This window comes from Theropithecus gelada, chromosome 3, assembly GCF_003255815.1.
Source record: "Theropithecus gelada isolate Dixy chromosome 3, Tgel_1.0, whole genome shotgun sequence".
In the NCBI taxonomy this organism is placed as follows: Eukaryota; Metazoa; Chordata; class Mammalia; order Primates; family Cercopithecidae; genus Theropithecus; species Theropithecus gelada.
The window spans coordinates 157380502-157400683 of NC_037670.1; the positions used below are offsets into that span (position 1 = coordinate 157380502).

Below are 20182 nucleotides of genomic sequence, written 5' to 3' on the forward strand. Positions count from 1 at the left end.
GCTCCTATGTCCACCCAGGAACCACAGCTCCACCACCTTCCACCACTGCCCTAAGGGACACCCTGACTTCATGCTCACATAACAGAACAGATCTGACCTTAGGTTGACCAAATGCAGCCCAGCATGGCACCAGATTGCTATTACACCAAGACTGGACTACTGGACAACTCAAAGGAGCCACTCCACAACTGAAACTCCCTGGCCCCAGCTCTGCCTATTCAAACTGATTCTCTTCTCTCCGCCAGCTATCCTGGAGGTTCTAGCAGGTCTGCTCAGCTTAGGACACGTATAGTGAACTGCATAAATTCCATTCAGGAAGCATTAGTGAGCTCCTTCCTGTTGCATGTAAATCCCAGTATGGAAATGCAAGTAAAAATAACTTCTGCCTCCCCCATCCCAATGATGGACTTCACATTTGAACATGGCCATACTTGGCCAGACTGTATTTTACTCAAACAGGAGTAAAGGTCATAAGTAGGGTGATCACATGTCTTGGTTTGCCTGGAGCATCCCAGTTTATGTGTGTTGTCCCCGTATAATTAACAGTGCCTCCTTTCACTTTCCCAGTTTGGATGACAAATTATCGGGTTGCCCTCACTATAAAAGAGTCATAAAAGAGTTTGGAAATACGGAGAAGACTGTGATCATTTCTGTGTTAGGAAATCAGGAAGGCTTTTTGAAGGAGATATTTATGCTATGGGATGAAATGAAAGGCAAAGTTTAAAAGAGGGCTGAGAGGTGTGGCAGAAAGCAGGGGAGGATGTCCCAGGCAGAGGGACAGGCAGGAAGAGGGTTAGGGAAGCAGCAGGCCTGCGCGTGCTTCCAAGGCACGTGGGGGTTTGTCTTGCTTTGGTGTATATGACAGACACTCTAAGCTTCTTGAGAGCAAGGACTATGCTCCATCTTGTGTCCCTATCTTCTGACACAGCACCTGGTGCAGAGGAGCACAAAACCCATGGGCTGCTATTCTACCGAATAGCATGGCAACATTTTGTTACCTATGTCCGATTACATGGCTCTGTTACAAGAGGAAGCCTATGGCCATGACACTAGACGTTTTGCTGGCCTGACAGTTTAGGAGAATGTGGAAGAGACTGCCAGAGCTGGCAGAATCCATGTCCTTTGTGGAGACAGGGTCAGGAATTATCCTCAGGCAACAATCCAGAGACAAATTTTGGAGGAGTGGTTGAGAGGTAAAGGCACGTGACAATGCCAACATGGGGCCACCACAGCCCTCACCTATGCTGTCTTCAGCATCTCAACAAAATACTGACTCTACGATGTTCAGAGACAAGGGGAGCCCACAGCAGCAGGCCCAATTCCTCAGAGGGTACAATCCCCAACATTCTCAAAATCCGGCCCAGAAAAGCCACCAGGACAGCAGCAGTCCCACTGAGGGGCTGAGTAGAGCAGAAATCTCCACTCTGTAGGCACTGGACATCCCTTGCCATCTGCCTGCACATCTAGACATCCATACAGCTGGCCCTGATGGAGGCTCACTGTGGTCCTACTTAGATAAAGCACAGGCCTGATCACAGACTGCATGTACCTCAAGCTCCATGCCCTTGTCCTCCACAAAATTCCTCAAAAGTGGAGGCCACACCATGTACTGCAGACATGGCTTTCCTCTCTGAGCAAAAACATCAAGGAACTGCAAAGTAGGAAGCCATCGAAAACGGTAACTGCAACTGAGGAAGAGTCAGCGCAGGCCCTTCTCTAAATGGCCCTTAGCCCAGGGAAGTCATAGGGTCCCAAACTATCACACTGTGTGGCTGGGCACATCACCAACAATATCAAGGTAGGAAGGAGGCTTTTTCCCTCAGAGGGTGTCGGGGTGTGTGTGTGTGCACACGCTTGTGTGTGGTGTGGGGTGGACTGGAAGACATTCCTCAATCAACTGTTGTTCTTCCCTACCTATGCAGAAAGACCTACAACCATGGTCGTGAACAAAGCAAACACCTCTACACTCTACAGCCATTGGTATGCATATTATCAACATGATTGCCTAGCTTTCTACATCGTTTGGAATGCAGGGCAAAAAGTACTTGTTAGTTCGTTTCATCAAGAAAGTGGAGACAATTGCTTTCACAGTTAATTTAATGTCCATCAACTAGACTATGATATCCACATGTTTGGTCAAACACCAGTCTAGCTGGGTTTTGTTTGTTTTTTGGAGTTTTCTTTTTTAAATGTGATTAACATTTAAATCTTCAGACTTTGAATAAAACATTACCTTTTATAATGTGAATGGGCCTGTTAAAGAAAAAACTGTTCATGATACTTGTTAAGAAGGCAGAGCAGACTTTATTCAAGAGGGCCCATGGCAATAGGTGTAGGAACTAATGCAATGAGGTCTTGCAGTGATGGGGAGAGATTGGCTCAATTCTGACTCTAACAAGGAAGAGCCGAGATTTATAACCAAGGAGCAGGGTGGGGGGTCAGCAAATAGAAAAGTACCAAGAGGAAACATCAAGGATAAGGAGGTGACTTAATAGGATCATTGCTGAAGCCAAGGCCAGGGTGATAATATCCAGGGTGGTCAGATAACAAGGGTGGGGGATTTTCCCAAAACTGACTTAGCAAGATTCTTGCTCAAAGTGGATTCTACAAGAATCTACAAGAAGGAAACCCAAGGTCAGTCTATTCAGAAAGGATTCAACAGAGCCTGACTAAAGTTTTGCTCGAAGGAGAGAATCTTTGTCAGGCTTCATCCAGTCAGTTGAATCCATAAGAGAGAAAGGCTGAGGTTCTCTAAGGAAGAGGATTCTGCCTCCAGATAGCATTCAGACTCAAGACTGCAACATTAAGGCTTCCCTGAATCTGAAGCCAGTTGGCCTGCCCTGAAGATTACAGACTTGAGAGTCCCAACAATCACATAAGCCAATTTCTTAAAATCAATTACGCATGGTGTATACCAATTCCTCTTACCGAAATGTAAGGTCTATTAAGGCAAAGATTTTTGATACATATATTTTGATGTATACATATAGACCACAATGCCTAGCATATAGTAGGTCCTATACAAATAACTCTTCAATCAATGGAAATGTTAGTCAAATACATACACAAACACACATCAGTACAGACATAAAGAAGACTGAGAAGAAAAAGTCCACTCTTGCTAAAACAATGGGCATTGGTTATGATAGGCAAGTCATGTTATAAATTGTAAAAGCTTTACTATAATTCCACATAAGTACAATATAATGTCATTACAATCATAGAATGAGGTCTATCAATGATCATCATTCTCTGTATTCAGTGACCATATTTCTGCCTCTTTGTTTCAAGTAAGAACACACAGAGGCTGGAGATATTTACTCACTGTCTCACTTATTATAATAGTGGTCTTGAAGATAACTGATAGTCTAGGTTTTTTCCTCATCATTCAAGAGAGATGATGGCATAAGACACCAGTTTCACTATCTAGGAAGTTATGACATTAATCTTTGCCCAGCCACTTAGGCTGAGGAGGTAGGTAAATGGTGGAAAGGGCTGCTAAGAAAACTGCAACATATTAGGCAGAAAATAGGAGATAATACAAAAACAAACATACATCTCCATGCCTCTTCCGATGAATGATTTACCCCAAATCTCCTCTGTGAGTCTGGCTTACCCAGCAGAGGGAAAGAGCTTCCCCACCCTCAGTGTAACTACGAATCCCAAGTCAGCCCAAATGCATAGAAAGATTCCTGCCTTCTTGTTCTCTGTGCAGCAATCCTGAGAGCCTCTCTGAAAAACCACCACAAAGACTGAAATACACCCTAGACAGGGAACCTGGAGACTTGGAGGCTGGTTCTGACTCTGTTGGTTTATTCCCAAAAGCCCTGGGCCTCTTTCTTCATGAAGAAAAGGTAGAGATTAGATAGGGTGATTACTAAGATCTCTTCAAGGTCTAACAAGAAGTACAGTGATTGTGCAAGGTAAGTTGACCCCGTCTACTCCAAGCAAGCCCAGCCTCCAAGAAAACAAAAGGAGGAGCTAGGGCCCTAAAATAGCAATAGCATGGTGGGGCCAAACTGGGAAATGGCTGTGCCACTCCAATCTGATGAGGGTCTCACCTCACTGGGCATCCCTGGGCACACACCCTCTGGGGCACACGCCTTCCCTCCATCCTCTCTCTCTCTCTCTCTCTCTCTCTTTCAGTCTCACTCTGTCACCCAGGCTGGAGTGCAGTGGTGTGATCTCATGTTGGTCAGGCTGTCTCAAGCTCCTGACCTCAGGTGATCCACCCACCTCAGCCTCCCAAAGTGCTAGGATTACAGACATGAATCACCATGCCCAGCCCTCAATTTTCTTTCTTCAATAAAGTTTTGAAAATGAAAAGCCCAGTTGGCACGTGGTACAGGAGCTATTACTAGAAACAACTTCAGGCCACCTATCAAAAGGTGAATAATTACTTTGGGTGAACTTAGTATTGCACGTTTGAAAGACTAGTTTGTCAACAGGCTGAGAAATTTACACAGACTTATGAATCAACCAATGGGCCAAATTATTGCTTTAAAATAAAAATTAAATCTGCCCAAAAGAACAGATATGTGGGACCTCCTGCTAAGACATGCTCTTTCTGCAGACCAAGTATCTGGGAAGCTAAATCGTAATAGGATGTCTATTTGATAAGCTTTACAGCCTGAATGTATGACAGGCATGAGGCTAAGAGGGCTTATTATACACATCTCCACAAAAGACAGAGGCCTACAAGGGCCAGAGTTGTTACACCAGGGCAGAGGAGAAGAATATAACCATTGCTTGTCTTTTACAATCTCTTCTTTCTTTCTATGCATTGTAATCTTTTCTAAATACAATTAATGGCTGAAAATGTATTTTGTAAATTAACACTTACTCATTTCAGAGACTTCAGCAAACACAGAAAAGCAGTATTAAAGTATAAGGAAAAAAATTCACACTTTGCTGTGATAATTAAAAAAAATACAAGTATGAGAAAAAAAAGAAAAAACAATCTTACTATGAAGCTTTCCATCCATAGAGATGTACAGCTATGAAAGAGTATCCTGACTTTTACTCCATTAAACATCATATTGTAAATATGTCTCGTGGTATTAAATACTCTGGAGATACATCTGTTACTTGGTTTTTATTTAGAACTTTAAAGACTGAAAAATAAAGATTGGCATATCCTTTCCTCAGATGTATTAATATAGTCCATCAGCAATGGGCCATTCTTGTTTTGAAGCCACTCGGTCCATTTCCAGCTTTATCCCAAGACCACTATTTCTCTCTCACTTCTAAGTTATTTAAGAGTAAGTGTCTTACTACAATCTGTGAGCACAGGTAAGTCCTCCCAAAATAATAGTGCCCTGGCCAGTGAGAAGCTTAGGTCTTATGAAATCTCCACAGTCACAAGGTAGCAAAATAACATCTGACAAACTGACAGGTATCACCATAACGGGGAGAGGAAGAGAACATGTGTCCTTCTAACCCAAGTATTAACCAGCATCTTTTTTGCCCGGGCAACATACATGTCTATCAATGGTGGTCTTGCCAAATTAAACACTTCCAGCACTTCCAGCACACTTGCCCTTAATTCTATCTTGAGAGAGAGGGAAATTAAGAATTTCAGGCCAAATAGAGAAGAAAGGGAGGGCCATGCCAAATGAGTGAAAAGTCTATTTTTGAAAAGGCATAACCTGGCAGTAGCCTCAAATCACATTATTCTGCCTATACCTGGGATGAGCTCTAATTCCCAAATGAGGCTATTCCAGAAACTTTCACCTGCAAAGTACGTATTACAAATCTAGAGAAACGGCCCCACAGCCATATATCAAACTGTGAGCACTCTAAGAGCATTCCCTTAATACACAGTTGTCTGTCACTTGCCTCTGTCCTATCTTCAGTGATGTGGGGACAAAAATGTTTTATGTACAGTTTCTAACGGATAGCAGACATTAACAGAAATGCATGGATGGGGCTAGGCACAGTGGCTCACGCCTGTAATCCCAGCACTTTGGGAGGCTGAGGCGGGTAGATCATTTGAGGTCTGGAGTTCAAGACCAGCCTGGCCAACATAGTGAAACTCTGTCTCCAATGAAAACACAAAAATTAGCAAGGCATGGTGGCAGGCGCCTGTAATCCTAGCTACTCAGGAGGCTGAGGCAGGAGAATCACTTGAACCCTGGAGACAGAGGTTGCAGTGAGCCGAGATCGTGCCATTGCACTCCAGCCTGGGCGACAGAGCAAAAACTCTGTCTCAAAAAAAAAAGAAGAAGAAAAAGAAAAAATAAATGTATGGATGGGTTTACAACTGGCATAGATCAATTTCTAGTTATTTTACAATTATTGATTAAGGAACTCAAACAACTTCTGCTATTTGCCAGACAAAAAGCTAAATATCCCCCTTCATAAATCTTGAGAAAAGGCCAAAGAAAAATGAAAATGGTATATTCTGGAAAGAGAACATGCCAAGAAAGATTATAACCAAATCAAAGCTGAGAACCAAGTAACAAATGTATCTCCAGAATAGAGCTTGAAAAACTTGCAGTCTTGGCAAGTCCCTCTCACTCGCAGCAGCAACCTTTGTTGCAATCAGAATTGACGGACGCTTTTTCACTTCAACTGAAAGATTTCTGTCAGGGTGAACATATTTTAATCCACCGCATGCATTTGTACCATGTCATTTACAACGACAAAACCTGACTACATCAAGAGCCTGCTTTTGTTGTGTCACTCTGTGTACATGTTCCTAAGGCTCACAAAAAAAAATTCAAAGAGAGGAGAGAGGAGAAGAGAAGACGGAGAAAGCAGTATTATCATACACACAGAGAGCATATGTATAGTTAGAGACGGAGCTTGGAAGTGGTGATGTGCAAGATGGAGAGACACAGTTAAAATATGCTGCATTCTAAAGGAGGATGTTATTTAGAACTTGTTCTTTTTGATGCCTCCAAGGTTGGAACGGAGTCACTCTCTCTATAATATATTGAGTTCATCAAGGAGGTAAAAAGTAATAATCAGTTTTAAGCACCAATACATTCTTCTATCACCTGTGCATGACAGGGAATGATGGGAAACTTTCTAATGATGCCACTGTCCATATGCTTAAAATTCAACATGGAGCAAGGAGGTGTTTAGAAAGGAAGAAAAACAATGTCAGAAATTAGCAAGGTGGAAGATCCAATGGTCACATTAAAAATTAACAAACAGGGCCAGGCATGGTGGCTCATGCCTGTAATCCTAGCACTTTGGGAGGCCGAGGCATGCAGAACACTGAGGTCAAGAGCTCAAGACCAGCCTGGCCAACATGGTGAAACCCTATCTCTACCAAAAATACAAAAAGATCGCCAGGTATGGTGGCATGCATCTGTAGTCCCAACTACTCAGGAGGCAGCACAAGAATTGCTTGAACACCGGAAGCGGAGGTAGCAGTGAGCCAATATGGTGCCACTGCACTCCAGCCTGTGTGACAGACTCTATCGCCAAAACAAAAAACCAAACAAAAAAAGGGGCTCAGGTGCAGCATCTCACACCTGTCATCCCAGCACTTTGGGAGGCCTAGAAAGGAGGCTCGATTGAGCCCACGAGTTTAAAATCAGCCTAGACAACATAGTGAGACCCCATCTCTACAAAAGATAAAAAATAAATTAGCCAGGTGTGGTAATACACACCTGTAATCCCAGCTGTTTGAGGGGCTGAAGCAGGAGGATCACTTGAGCCCAGGAGGTCGAGGCTACAATGAGCTATGATTGCACCACTGTACTCCAGCCTGGGTAACAGAGAAAGACCCTGTCTCACAAATATATTAACTTTCAATGAATTGAAGAAAGACATGGAAAACAAGCAAGCATTCAAAAAGATGAATCTTTGTTTAAGCTTAGAGATAGCAAAGGGGTTTCATCCACTATGATACAAAAATTTGGGTCACTTAATTATATTTTTCCCACCAGTTCTGTATTTTTCCCCAGTTTTACTGAGGTATAATTGACAAGTAAAAATTACGTATTTTTAGTTATGCAGCAAGATGACTTTATATACATATACAATATAAAATGACTACCACAATCAAGTTAATTAACACATCAATCATCTCACACCTGTGTGTGTGTACACACACGATGCATGCATGCAGTTAAGAACATTTAAGATCCATTCTCTTGGCAAATTTCAAGTATACAATAGAGTATTATTAAAAATACTGTAGAACTATAGTTACAATGCTGTACATTCGATCCACAGAACTTATTCATCTATCTTATAACTGAAACTTTGTACCCTTTAACCAAATCTCCCCACTTCTCCCGCCCCCAGCCTCTGGCAACCACCTTTCTATTCTTTGCTTCTAAGAGTTCAACTTTTCTAGTTTCCACATACAAGTTAGAACATAGTGTTTGTTTTTCTGTATCTCATTTATTTCACTTAGTATAATGCCCTCCAGGTTCACACTCAGGTTGTTGCCAATTTAAGTTTATTTTCCTAACAAAGCTCTGAGTTTTCATTCTCAACCAACAAACACTATTAGCAGAAAGATCCCATGCTCCCATTTCCAAGAAAAGGATCCCTCTCTCATGTTGACACTTCCAATTCAGTGACTGTCTAAAAGCATTTATGCCTGGCCTGTGACTAAACCACTTCTACTAATCAGAATAAGTATTCAATAACAAAAATCCAATTTAACCAAGAAAATAGAGGCTTTCAACTTTAACTGTTTTTCTTTTTCTAAAATGGACTTTTTTAATAACCAAAGAAAATTAAAATAAATGTGACTCTTAGAATTGGTAACCTATTCATAAAACAAAATTACTTTATAAAAACTCAATTTATACATATATAGAACTTAGCATTCTGTAAGAACTCCTATATTTAGATATTTATTCAAGGTAAGAGACTTGAAAGAAAACTACATTAACGACCTTGTCCTCATTTTAAAAAGACGGAAACAAAGGGCATAAAGAAAAGGAAGCAATTTGCCTAAAATTACATGGAGTCGTACCTGGAAGGGGAGGGTGGAGGGACAGAGAGAAGGCTATTTCAGATGATATTACTGTTCAAAAATTGTCAAAATATAGGAAGAGTTTATTCTCTAACAGTTTTTAATGATGCAACATGGATGCCTGCTGGACTTTGAAGATACAGGATCTATACAGATGCTGGTGAAAGCATTTTTAGTTCATGAAAAGAAAATTTCCAAAACAATGATTTTTCCTCAACTCACCCACAATACAGAATATTAAGCTATAGGTCTGAATGAAACTCTTCACCTCTTTTTTGCCCATTCCACTTTCTTCTTACTAAAACTCTAGCAATGACAGCAGTAATTCATAAATTGAAGTTAACAGTATTCATCTTAATACTGTTTGCAAATCATGTTTAAAATGGAATTTTAAGACACAACAATTACAATAGTTGCAATATATGATCCTAGAATACATCCTGTATCCAGAGGAACAGTTGCTATAAAGAACATTATTGAAATAATTGACAAAATTGAAATCTGGGCTAAATATTAAAATAGTCATCAATGTTAAATTTCTTGATTTTGACAACTATACTTGATTATGTAAGAAACACTGATTTTTAAGAGGCAAAAGTATTAAGAGGTAAATAAGCATGTCTTCTACCCATGCTCAAATGATCCCCTCCCCCATATATAATATATATATAAAATATATGTAGGCAGAAATAGAATGATAAAGTGAGGTAAATGTCTAAAAATAGATGAATCAGAGTTAAGCTCTTTGTTACTATTCTTACAACTTTACCACAAGCTAAAAATTTTTCGAAGTAAAAAGTTTAAGAAAGGAATTTTAAAATTCTAATTTCTTAGTGTCTCTACCTTTACCCTGTGCAACACAAATGATGATACACACACACACACACACACACATAATCTAGCAATGTTAATACTCCGTTGTTAGTTTTTGCAATAGTAGACATAAAGTAAGATCAGTTACCAGCTCTTTCCTATCATTCTATCAGAGCTATGAGAAAAGAGCTTATTTTTTGGAAATAAACTAATTTTTAATACATTAGTTCACCTGCTGTTGAGAGAATTATTCTTGGAATTGGAAAATATAATTGAAAACTACATTAACAATTATACAACTACATCCCCAATTTTTTGTTTCCTTTTTTGTTTGTTTGTTTAAACTTAACAAATATCCAAAATGGTCAATGGCATAGTTTTTCAAACTCTATTCAGAGCTTGGCTTTACAAACAAACTGTAGAATATCTTCCTTTAAATTTCTCATAAAACTCAATGAAAATACAAAAGTGATTGAATTCACTAATGAGTAGACACTGCTAATGTATATCACATTTATTCCTAAAAATACTCTATTGCAGCAAGCCTACCTCTACTCTCAACAAGCATTCTCCCAGATTAATGTGTCTTTATTATCCAAAATTGAATAACTGACAAAATAATTGACAAAAATAATTGGATCATCTCTTATCTCCCCAAAAATGAAGACTTTATGTTAGACATAAAAAAGAGAAGGCTGGGTGCAGTGGCTCACGCCTGTAATCCCAGCACTTTGGGAGGCCAAGGTGGGTGGATCACGAGGTCACGAGTTCAAGACTAGCCTGACCAACATGGTGAAACCCCATCTCTACTAAAAATACAAAAATTAGCCAGGCGTGGAGGTGCACACCTGTAATCCCAGTTACTCAGGAGGCTGAGGCAGGAGAATGACTTGAACCCGGGAGGCAGAAGGCTGCAGTGAGCCAAGACTACACCACTGCACTCCAGCCTGGACAACACAGTGAGACTCCGTCTCAAAAAAAAAAAAAAGAGAGAAAGTTTCTGCCTTTATATACTAGTATTCCTCTGAGGCCAAGGGAATGTATAATTGCTAGAAACCAGGTCCTTTTGTGTCTATATCAACCACTTCTCCCAAAGTGTAACAGGCCATAGAAAACTTTCTTTAAATAAGAACATTCAAAAATGACTTGATGAAAGTGTACAAATAGCACTTCCTTTGACTAGTATCTTTTGCAATACAGGGATTCACATAAGAGAATGTCTTTTAATACTGAAATTTACAGGTTGACATGCCAGAACTTTTTAAATGCAAAATGGTTTAGATGGAAATGGTAGTGCTAATATTTCTCACCCATGCTGGTAAACATATTATTCTCAATCCCTGATAGTATTATGATTGTGCATACACTATTTTACTAAGCAAGAACACACAAAGCCTATTCAAATAGTTAAGGCTGCCTGCCTCTATGCTAAGTAGGCTCATAATGCTATGGGTTTCGTGTGTGTGTGTGCCTGTGTGTGTGTTTTATTTCCTGTGAGTGTATCACATGCATGACAATTAGTTGCCTTTTCTACTTTTAGCTGCAGTGATTTCTGCTTTGTCCATGTACCTAAATGTCCACTCACCCTTTCTAATGTAATAAATCAAATCCATTACACGTTAAAAAAAAAACAACAACAAAACTAAACTTGCTAAATTGTGCCCAAAATAAGATCACCTCGGCAGAGAAGATCAGAGTTGTAACCCTGGCTCTATCTCTGTGCAACCTTTAGTTTCACAGTCTCTTTGAATGTTTCTTTTATCATTTCTAATAAGAATGAATGACAGATGTCTACCCATATCAAACACCCAAGGAGATACTAGAGTTGAAGGCTCTTAGTTAAATGAAAAAAAGAAAAAAAAAAACAACACTAAATCTAAAAGCAAATATGGTTTTTACTGTGATGCTGCTTATCAACAAAGCTCATAAGCTTCAAGACACTAGCTAGAATCACTTTGTGATGCCTTTGGGGTTCACAGCTATGGTTCCAGGCAATGAGTTAGCTGTGTTCCTGAGAGTCAAATATGTAACCTATGGATAGGTAAGATAGGATTTAAAATATGTGCATACACTGGGCTAAAGAAACTGTAAATGGATGAAGTTTAATTTCTAAGCAGAAAATGTATATGAGTAGGTTTTATCATCTCCAATAAAACTGGCCCATGACACTGACTGGTGTTCTTTCTTAACAAGAAAATATTAAACACAAGTCTGGAATTAAATTTACAGTCAGTGTTTGAAACAGGCAGCGGGTAAGTATGGAACTCTGTAACCATTTGTCATAAAAGATGGAAGAAGGGGGAAAAGCTAGCTAGAAAACTCTAAATGCTTTATCTAATCAACAAATTTCTATGACAATGAAGACATTTGATAAGTTTACCACAAGCAATCATAAATTATTGGTGCTGATCATTCCACTGTATTTTTTTGAAAATAGCATGGTGCTGTCTGTGTAAATCATATTCTGCCTGCAGCAATGTAGCTTACCTCGAATTATTTCAGAATCATCTAAAATGACTCATTTTTCTATTAAAATGATGAATGGACTAAATGAGGTATGTAATAAATACTGCAGGTTTGTAAACAGATTCCTGCTCTCGAGAGAATGGAAGCCTTTCTTCATTTGGTAATTCTGCCCTTTGGTATTTTCAAGAGAAGTCATCCTTAAACTACAGTTAGTAAAGAGAAGAGTACAGTGAGCAAGAAAATGTCCAATGTCTTTATGGTTAAGGGAATAGTTACAGGGTACATGAAGATAGCTGCTGCCTGCTCCCACCCCCAAATCAGGGCACAGGTCAGAGCATCAAGAAACACAGAAAAAGCATAACTCAGTGCCAATTAGGAATTACATCAAAGCAATAAAAGCAAGGATACACAAAAGGAATATAGAGCTGGGATATTCAACACTGTGAAAAATTTAATATGCAATAAAAATGAAGCAGGCCTCATTGCACATGGTACATCACATAGTATATCACATGGTAAACAATATTGCTGTTCGATTTAATACCGAATTTGCTAAACCTCAGGTCCCTGCACAATAGGTTGAAAACGAGTCACAACAACTGTATCAGAACTGACAGTTGTGTGACTAGCCATGAAGACAATGTGGAAAGATTGCTGTAAGAATATAAGGAGCTCATCTGCCTTACATTCTCATTCAAAACATAATGTGCAAAACATGTACTTGGGATTCTTAAGGACTGACAGACTTGATTATGCTTAACTTTTAATTTGTTGCAGGTTAAAGCAAATACCAAGGGCCGTATTTCTTAGCCTCTTTAGTAGGAAATGAGATTATGATGTCAGTTCAATACAATTCCAACAGACCAGGCAATGAAGTAAATATGTTCACAATGAATGCCAGGTCATCATAAATAGATGGAATTATAACCAGCCCTTTGCACCGCAGTTGCCTATGAACTTTTACACAGTGCTCTCCATATCTCACCTGGACACCCATAATGACCCAAGTGACAGGATGTCAATAAGTTATCACAGCTAACACTTAGGACACCACTCAACAAGAACTGCCCTGATCCAACTGGTTTGCAAGTAACTTGATGAATTTTCAAAAGCATACTTAGAAAATATCAGAACACATTCTAAGCAGAGTTATTTTCCCTAGCTGTCTTTAAATATGACTAATTGCTGCCAAGAACATCAATGGCATTCTACTCAACTGTGCTGTCTTCTTTTCTAATCACTGTCAAGAAGGTCACACAATCTGACACAGTTCCTTGGAGAATGGCGACACCATGTTCACGTGATAGGCCCCCTGAGTCTTGGCAGTGAGATCTCCAGGACCAGAACACTCCACTCTTCTCCACCTCCAGGTCCCTCAATACCTAGTCAGCATAATGTTGCGCTTCTCGGAGGCTATTTGGTGATGTTAAGATCCTAGGTATTTCTGGTCGGGTGCGGTGGCTGACGCCTGTAATCCCAGCACTTTGGGAGGCGAAGGAGGGAGGATCTCCTGAGCACAGGAGTTTGAGACCAGCCTGGGCAACATGGCAAAACTCTGTTTCTTAATTAAACACACACACACACAAAAATAAAATAAAATAAAATAAAATTAACCAGACATGGTGGAATGTGCCTCCAGTCCCAGCTACTCAGGAGGTTGAGGTGAGAAGATCGCTTGAGCCTGGGAGGTCAAGGCTGCAATAAGCCGTGATGATGCACTGCACTCCAGCCTGGGCAACAAGAAGACCCTTTATCAAAAAAAAAAAAAGAAGAAGAACCTAGGCATTTCTGCCAACCTGGATGAGGAAAGGGGGTCTGACAATGTACATTTGAGAAATATATTAATCTGGGCAAGTTTTCAGGATACAAGCAAAGTTTAAATCTGTAATTGCAGTCCTATTCATTCTTTGGGATCTTAACATACAGCCCAGGCGGGCAAACTGAAACAAAAGACGTTTCTCCTTTTTCACTGCAGTGCAGTGGCAGACATACCTAAAGCTGCCCTGCTACTCCACAGAAAATTTGGTTCACAATCTCTTCATAAGGTTGTGTGTGCATTCCAGCTGATGATAATAATGCTGCCATAACACACAGGAGGTAGAGGCCACACATGATAACAAAGAACACAAAGGAGAAAACAGAATCTGAATGCTTTGCCCCAGAAGCCCTAACAGCCTGCTAAATCCAAAGGCACAGGAGGCTCTCACCTGTTGTGAGGGATACTTCCCTTTGAATTTCCTGGTAAGCTATTAAGAGAGCAAGAGTCAGAAAGAACAGGACTTGCAGATGGATCCCAGAGCCCATTCTCACCAATAACACTGAGGAAAATGTCTAACACCTAAATGGCCCAAATCCTTCCAATACAACGTGGAAATGCCATATTTCAATAGTTGTCAAAAGCAAAAGCTCAAATTCATTAACTTCATTTTTGGAATTCAAAGCAAACTGATACTCTACACATATCCAAATAATTGGAGGTTAGTGTCTAGGGCAAGAAAACTGGTACACGACGTACACAACCAGAGAGAGAGTTTTAACAGAGTTTATAATCCAAGTCTAAATTGCACCCAAAAACAACAGATTTATTTTTAAAATTATCTTTAAATGCCCAATAAAAGAACCCGGGAAACCACTGCTTACACTGCAACTTCATTCATCTGGCTAATTTCAGTGATACTAAAAACCCCAAGTGATCACTCTTACTCTTCTCTTACACAGAACTTTTGAGCATGAAGCATGTCGATCATTTCAAAATTACAACCCCAGTTGTATCCTTTCCCCCTTGGATAGAACCTCACTTGGACAGCAGTAGTGTTCTCATCTGCTTCCTTTAATTTAGTCATTTTTCTCTATACCCCAAATTCAAAACCTTTTTCTTTTTTACCATGAAATTTCAACTGTCACAGTTTGAAGCACAAACAAAACACAGAACTGAAAGGCACACAGCACAAAATTAATCAATTCTTCTTCTTGATTGCTTCACTGGTGCATTTCAGACAAAAGGCAAACTGGGGATGAAAAGTGACATTTTGGAGAAACAGTCACTTAAATCTGCAAAAACTAAATTTATGCATTCACCCACCCTTTTTTTTTTTAACTGTATTTTTTTTTTCTACAGTATAAGGTTTTACAAATTCAAAAATTATAACTTAAGTTGGGACAAAATATACTAGGCAAGAATAACCTTCCCCACAAACCTGACACTTAACTGCAGACTCTGAAGAAAAGCAACCAGATCTAATTCATCTTTGCATCCCTGGCAAATAGTGCCTAGTACACAGTAGGTGTTTAATAAATATGTGATGAAGGACAATGCAGAAAGGGACAGAAATACCTAATGATCTGACTAATGTTCTTGCCAAGCACTGAATAAACAACTGGTGCAGTATCTGAGGCCAGGACCCTCCTCAATGCTACACTGAAGTCAAATTTCACACTATGCTTAGCCCAGGACATTTTTTACATTGATTGCTAATTTTTGTATTTAAAATGATATGAAGTTGTTGATACTAGAAACCTTGCTTGTAGTTAGTCTTGACATTTCTTTCAACCCTTCAAACCTAAAATCCTAGTAATATTACCTTCCAAATAGTTCCTATGCCTCTTCTTTTCTCTGCATCCCTGCTACCATGCCCTAACTTGGGTACCACCTGTTCTCACCCGGATTAACACAGGGCTTTCTAACTGGTCTTTGGGCTTCCTGCCATTTTCTCCTCTGCTCTTCCCTTCATACTTCATTATGGAGTGTAAGCTAAAAATCAAACCCTAAGCCCCATGACTGACTAAATGGACCCCCTCTTAGCCAAGGGGACCTCAGAGAAACTAAAAAACTGAGATCTTGACCATAAAGGGATAGGAGGTTGGACATGTCTCTTTATACACCCTCTCTTTTGCAGTTTAGACACAACCACTGACCAGCATTAATGTTAAAATAGAGACCATAAGACTGGCAAAACAGGCTTTTTGTGGCAATCAGGTACCAATTATAAACAGGACATAGGGCCATGCCAGACGGGTTAAGTTGTGAACCCCCAGCACACACATACAATTAAAGAATAGGCTATGTTCTAACTGCCACAAGGATTCCCTCTCAGCAACTTCTACTAGTGTCCCCCTGTCCCCATGTTTCCATGCTTTTGCCTGCAATACCTGAGGCTGTTTCATCCCACTCCTCAACCTTGGGAGCAAATCCTACTCATACTTCAAGATTCAGCTCAGGGGTCCTTTCCCCAGAAAATCTTTTCCATTCTTCCCCATTTCCTCTCATCCTATTTCCAGGGCTTCAGTAGATGCAATTAGTCATTTATTCAATCAACAAATATTTATTGACTGCTTACTGTTTGCTCAGCACTGGCATATATTAAGCACTCAATTATGTGTTGAATAAATAAATGCAGACACAGCAATTAGTTAAAAGAAAGACAAAGTCCTGGCCTTCCCAAAAGTGAGAATCCTCACAAGACTATAAGTAGCATGGCTCTATAACAGACTTAGCATTTTTAAACTCTACCTTTTATTCCTCAAGGGCAAGTTTTTGTCTTTTATTTATAGATTATTAGTACCTAACATTGTACGTTTCATACAGTAAGCACTCAATAAAACATCTGTCCAAAGAGTAATGGAAGAATACTGAAGTAAATATTGCCTTAAGTAAGTAAATTGAGACTTCTTTTAACGTTTAGATTAAAAAAAAGGAAAGAAAAGAAAAGAAAATACTACATAGTTCTGTGATGGTAACAAGAAATACGTGGCTGGGCACGGTGGCTCACGTCTATAATTCCAACACTCCAGGAGACCAAGGCAGAAGATCACTTGAGCCAGGAGTTCAAGATCCATAGCAAGATTCTGTCTCTACTTAAATTTTTAAAAACAATAAAAAATTAAAAATTAAAAAAATCTAACATTAAACCAGCATAATGTAGTAAGACATAAAAAACAGTGAGTCAAGATTTTAATTGGTATTTTAAAAAGAAACTATAATTGCAAAGTCAAAAAAACCAACCTGCTACTGTTCAATTTCAACAAAGAATCTAATGACAGCAAATATGAGATCACATATATAAGATCTTTACAATACACATAATATCAAGTTGCATTCACTTTACAAATTCCCTGGTCTTGTCTTTCTAGTAAGTCTTCATTCTTTACACAGAGGTGCTTTCCTGCTCCTAAGAAGCATATTTTGAATATGAGCTGCTTTTAACATTTTCTTGCAGGTAAAATCACTATCAGTAGACTGCCTCTTCCAAAGCCTCTGGATAAAGTCAACTGATTAACATGCTGGCACCACTCAGCGCTGAGTAGAGGAAGGGGCTGGTATACTCTTCCAGAATCTAGAGTGGGATTAACAGCTTCCCCAGCGAAAGCAATTCTTCCAAACGGGAAAGTTTTGATCTGATCCTGTTTTAAAACTTCAACAACAGGGCCATCATGACTTTGCCCTTCAAAGAGCCTCAGTAAAGCTAGCCGCTAAAACAACTGTGGGAAGAAAAAGCCTGGACTCACATCTAAGGAGACAGAAACCTAAATGTCAGCTGTTAGTGAGACAGAAAGATGCGGGGGGTGTGGGGTGAGGGGTAGGAATCGTTTTATTTCACAGTCCCAACATCACATCAGCTCCTGTGCTTTCACCCCCGTTCTCCTGAAAGACAACTTTTTAATTACTTCACATGTGTGAAACCCAATCTTTACTTTCCTGCAGGCTGCAACATTTGAGTTCTAAATAAAGAGGAATGAAGCAATGCTTGGCCACCACTCAAAGAGTCCCACATATTAGAATTAAGAATGGCAGCAATAGGGGCCCTCCACACACAGTGGAGCAATGCTAACCTTCTTGGGGTTACTCCCACATCAATTACGGGTTCTGAAGATGCCCACCTCTCCAGCTGGGGATCAAGGAACTAACATACAACAGCAGGCTTGCGATCACTGTCCACACCACACAGTACTGGTCTGGAGGGTGGTGGGATGCAAAATCTGAAATCCTAAAGCATGTATAAAATATATACGTATGGGGAAGGCAGAAAGAACTTTATACCTCTGAACATTAATGATAGATGACAGAATTATAATAATACTGATTTTCTTTGTAATTTTTCCAAATGTTCTATAATATTCTTGTATTAATTTAGTAATTAGTGAAAAACTCAGTGAAACACAACTATTAAAATGTGACCATACAAAAACATATTTATTGCTATAAAAACTTCTACCACATGGCCTAAATGTTTTAATGTGAAGGCTATTGTTAAGAGTTATATAAAAGTGTGTATACTATTATCTATGTTTGGAGAAATACAGTAATACACACAAAATCAAATGTTTTATACCAACTTAGTGGGAAGTAAAAAGGAATATAAAAACAATAAACCAAAATATTAACAGTAACTATCTCTGAATTGTAGTACATTGAGTGATTTTAGTATCTCTTTGTATTTATTTTCTAATCTTGATCCAATGAACATGTCTGTCTTCCATAATAACAAATAACAATAATAAAGGGAGAAATCTGGTAAATAAATTGGGAATTGCCCAATAACTAAATGTCACAGGCAGCCATGTTGCTGTGGTCATGGCAGACCATGCAAATGTCTGATAACACTCTGGGAAGGAAGGAAGGGACCCTCTGAATCAGTTGTCATCCTGTGGTATAAATTCCACTTTTATTCCCTAAGTGCTTTGAGGGCTCTATAGAGGTTGTGAGTACTACAATTTGTCATCTATACCACACAACCAGAATCTGTAAAGAAGAGATCTACAAATCAGAATGTACGAGGCCAGTTGTTCATGCTTCACCAGCTACACAAAACAGTAAAGACAACAACAGACAAGATTCAATAGGTAAAAGAAAACAGACTACAGATACACTATTCCAATCAAAACACGTTGCTTAGTATTTTAGTTAGGCTGAGTAACAAATCTTTTGATACTTTCACTTTTCTTGTGAAATCTCTTTTTATGTCTTGCTGAGTGTGTGTATATATTTAATGAGTTTTTTGAGTTTCTGAATCTTGCTGGTCTCCATAAACTAAGAGAACAAGACAGCATATCCAAATTCAGACAAAAAGAGGTAGAGAAAGAGTGCTTCAAACATAAGATTCAAAACAGTAAATGCTCGGAGGCAAAGAGAAATGTCAACCAAGGTATTCTTCTGCCCGCTGAAAACTAAGAGTTTTGCTCTCGTACCTTCCTGAAACATGAGTGCTATTAACCTCCTCCACTACATCCTTAGCTTCCAAATTTGGAGATTTTAATATGCATGGAAATGACCTTTCAACCCACTGACCTGACATTTTTTTCAACTTCCTCAAAATATCCTTCAGCTTAGACATACAACAAATTTAATTTTCAGTTGAGTTTACTTAAAACTTACTGTCTTTAATTCTGAAATTATTCCCCTTTCACAATGACTGACTTTGCTTCCACCTCTCTTATTCCCTTTGTTCTAGTCAATACATGTACTGTTCTCAGGGCAGCTGCCAGTCAGTCCACTGACATTTCTTTCTTCGTCTACCACCTCTATTCTTTCTGGCTTCACTATTTGCCCATGCACCCTGGACCCCAGATTTGTCACTGAAGGGACTGATTCCTTAGGCATGGACTTCCTTTCTTGTTCTCTGATTGCAGCTAGTCATGGGTTAGTCTTTCAGAGAAGTGACCAAGGTAAAGAATGGGAGAGACTAGAAACTGGCCTTCTTCTTATAAAGTTTTAATGTTTCCCAATTGCCTACTGAACTAGGAAAATCCCCCTCACTCTTGCATCCAAAGTTTTCCATTCTGTGGTCCCATTTTCCCTGTCCAGTGAGTTCCCAACTGTGCTCCATTGAGGATTAAAGGTTCCAAGGAGTTACATCTGGGTTTCTAGGAAGGCTGAAGTGGAGGCTAAGAAGTGAACACTCCAGGTTTCACCCAGAGCAGCTCCACTTTTATCTATTAAATAACAATAAGAAATTGCTTAAT

At 39.4% G+C, this 20182-nt stretch overlaps 1 protein-coding gene across 6 annotated transcripts in view; it reads right to left on the reverse strand.

Annotated features, from left to right (window-relative positions):
- CHCHD3 (coiled-coil-helix-coiled-coil-helix domain containing 3) overlaps positions 1 to 20182 on the reverse strand; it is a 294734-nt gene that overhangs the window by 166004 nt on the left and 108548 nt on the right. Inside the window, exon 5 of one of the 6 annotated variants that reach the window (XM_025379582.1) lies at positions 19041 to 20152. The exons of the other annotated variants lie outside the window; for them this stretch is intronic. Coding sequence (XP_025235367.1) covers positions 20105 to 20152 — 48 coding nt within the window. The 3' untranslated portion in view covers positions 19041 to 20104. Of the gene's footprint in view, positions 1 to 19040; positions 20153 to 20182 lie in introns of those variants that run through there. 6 annotated transcript variants of the gene reach the window in all.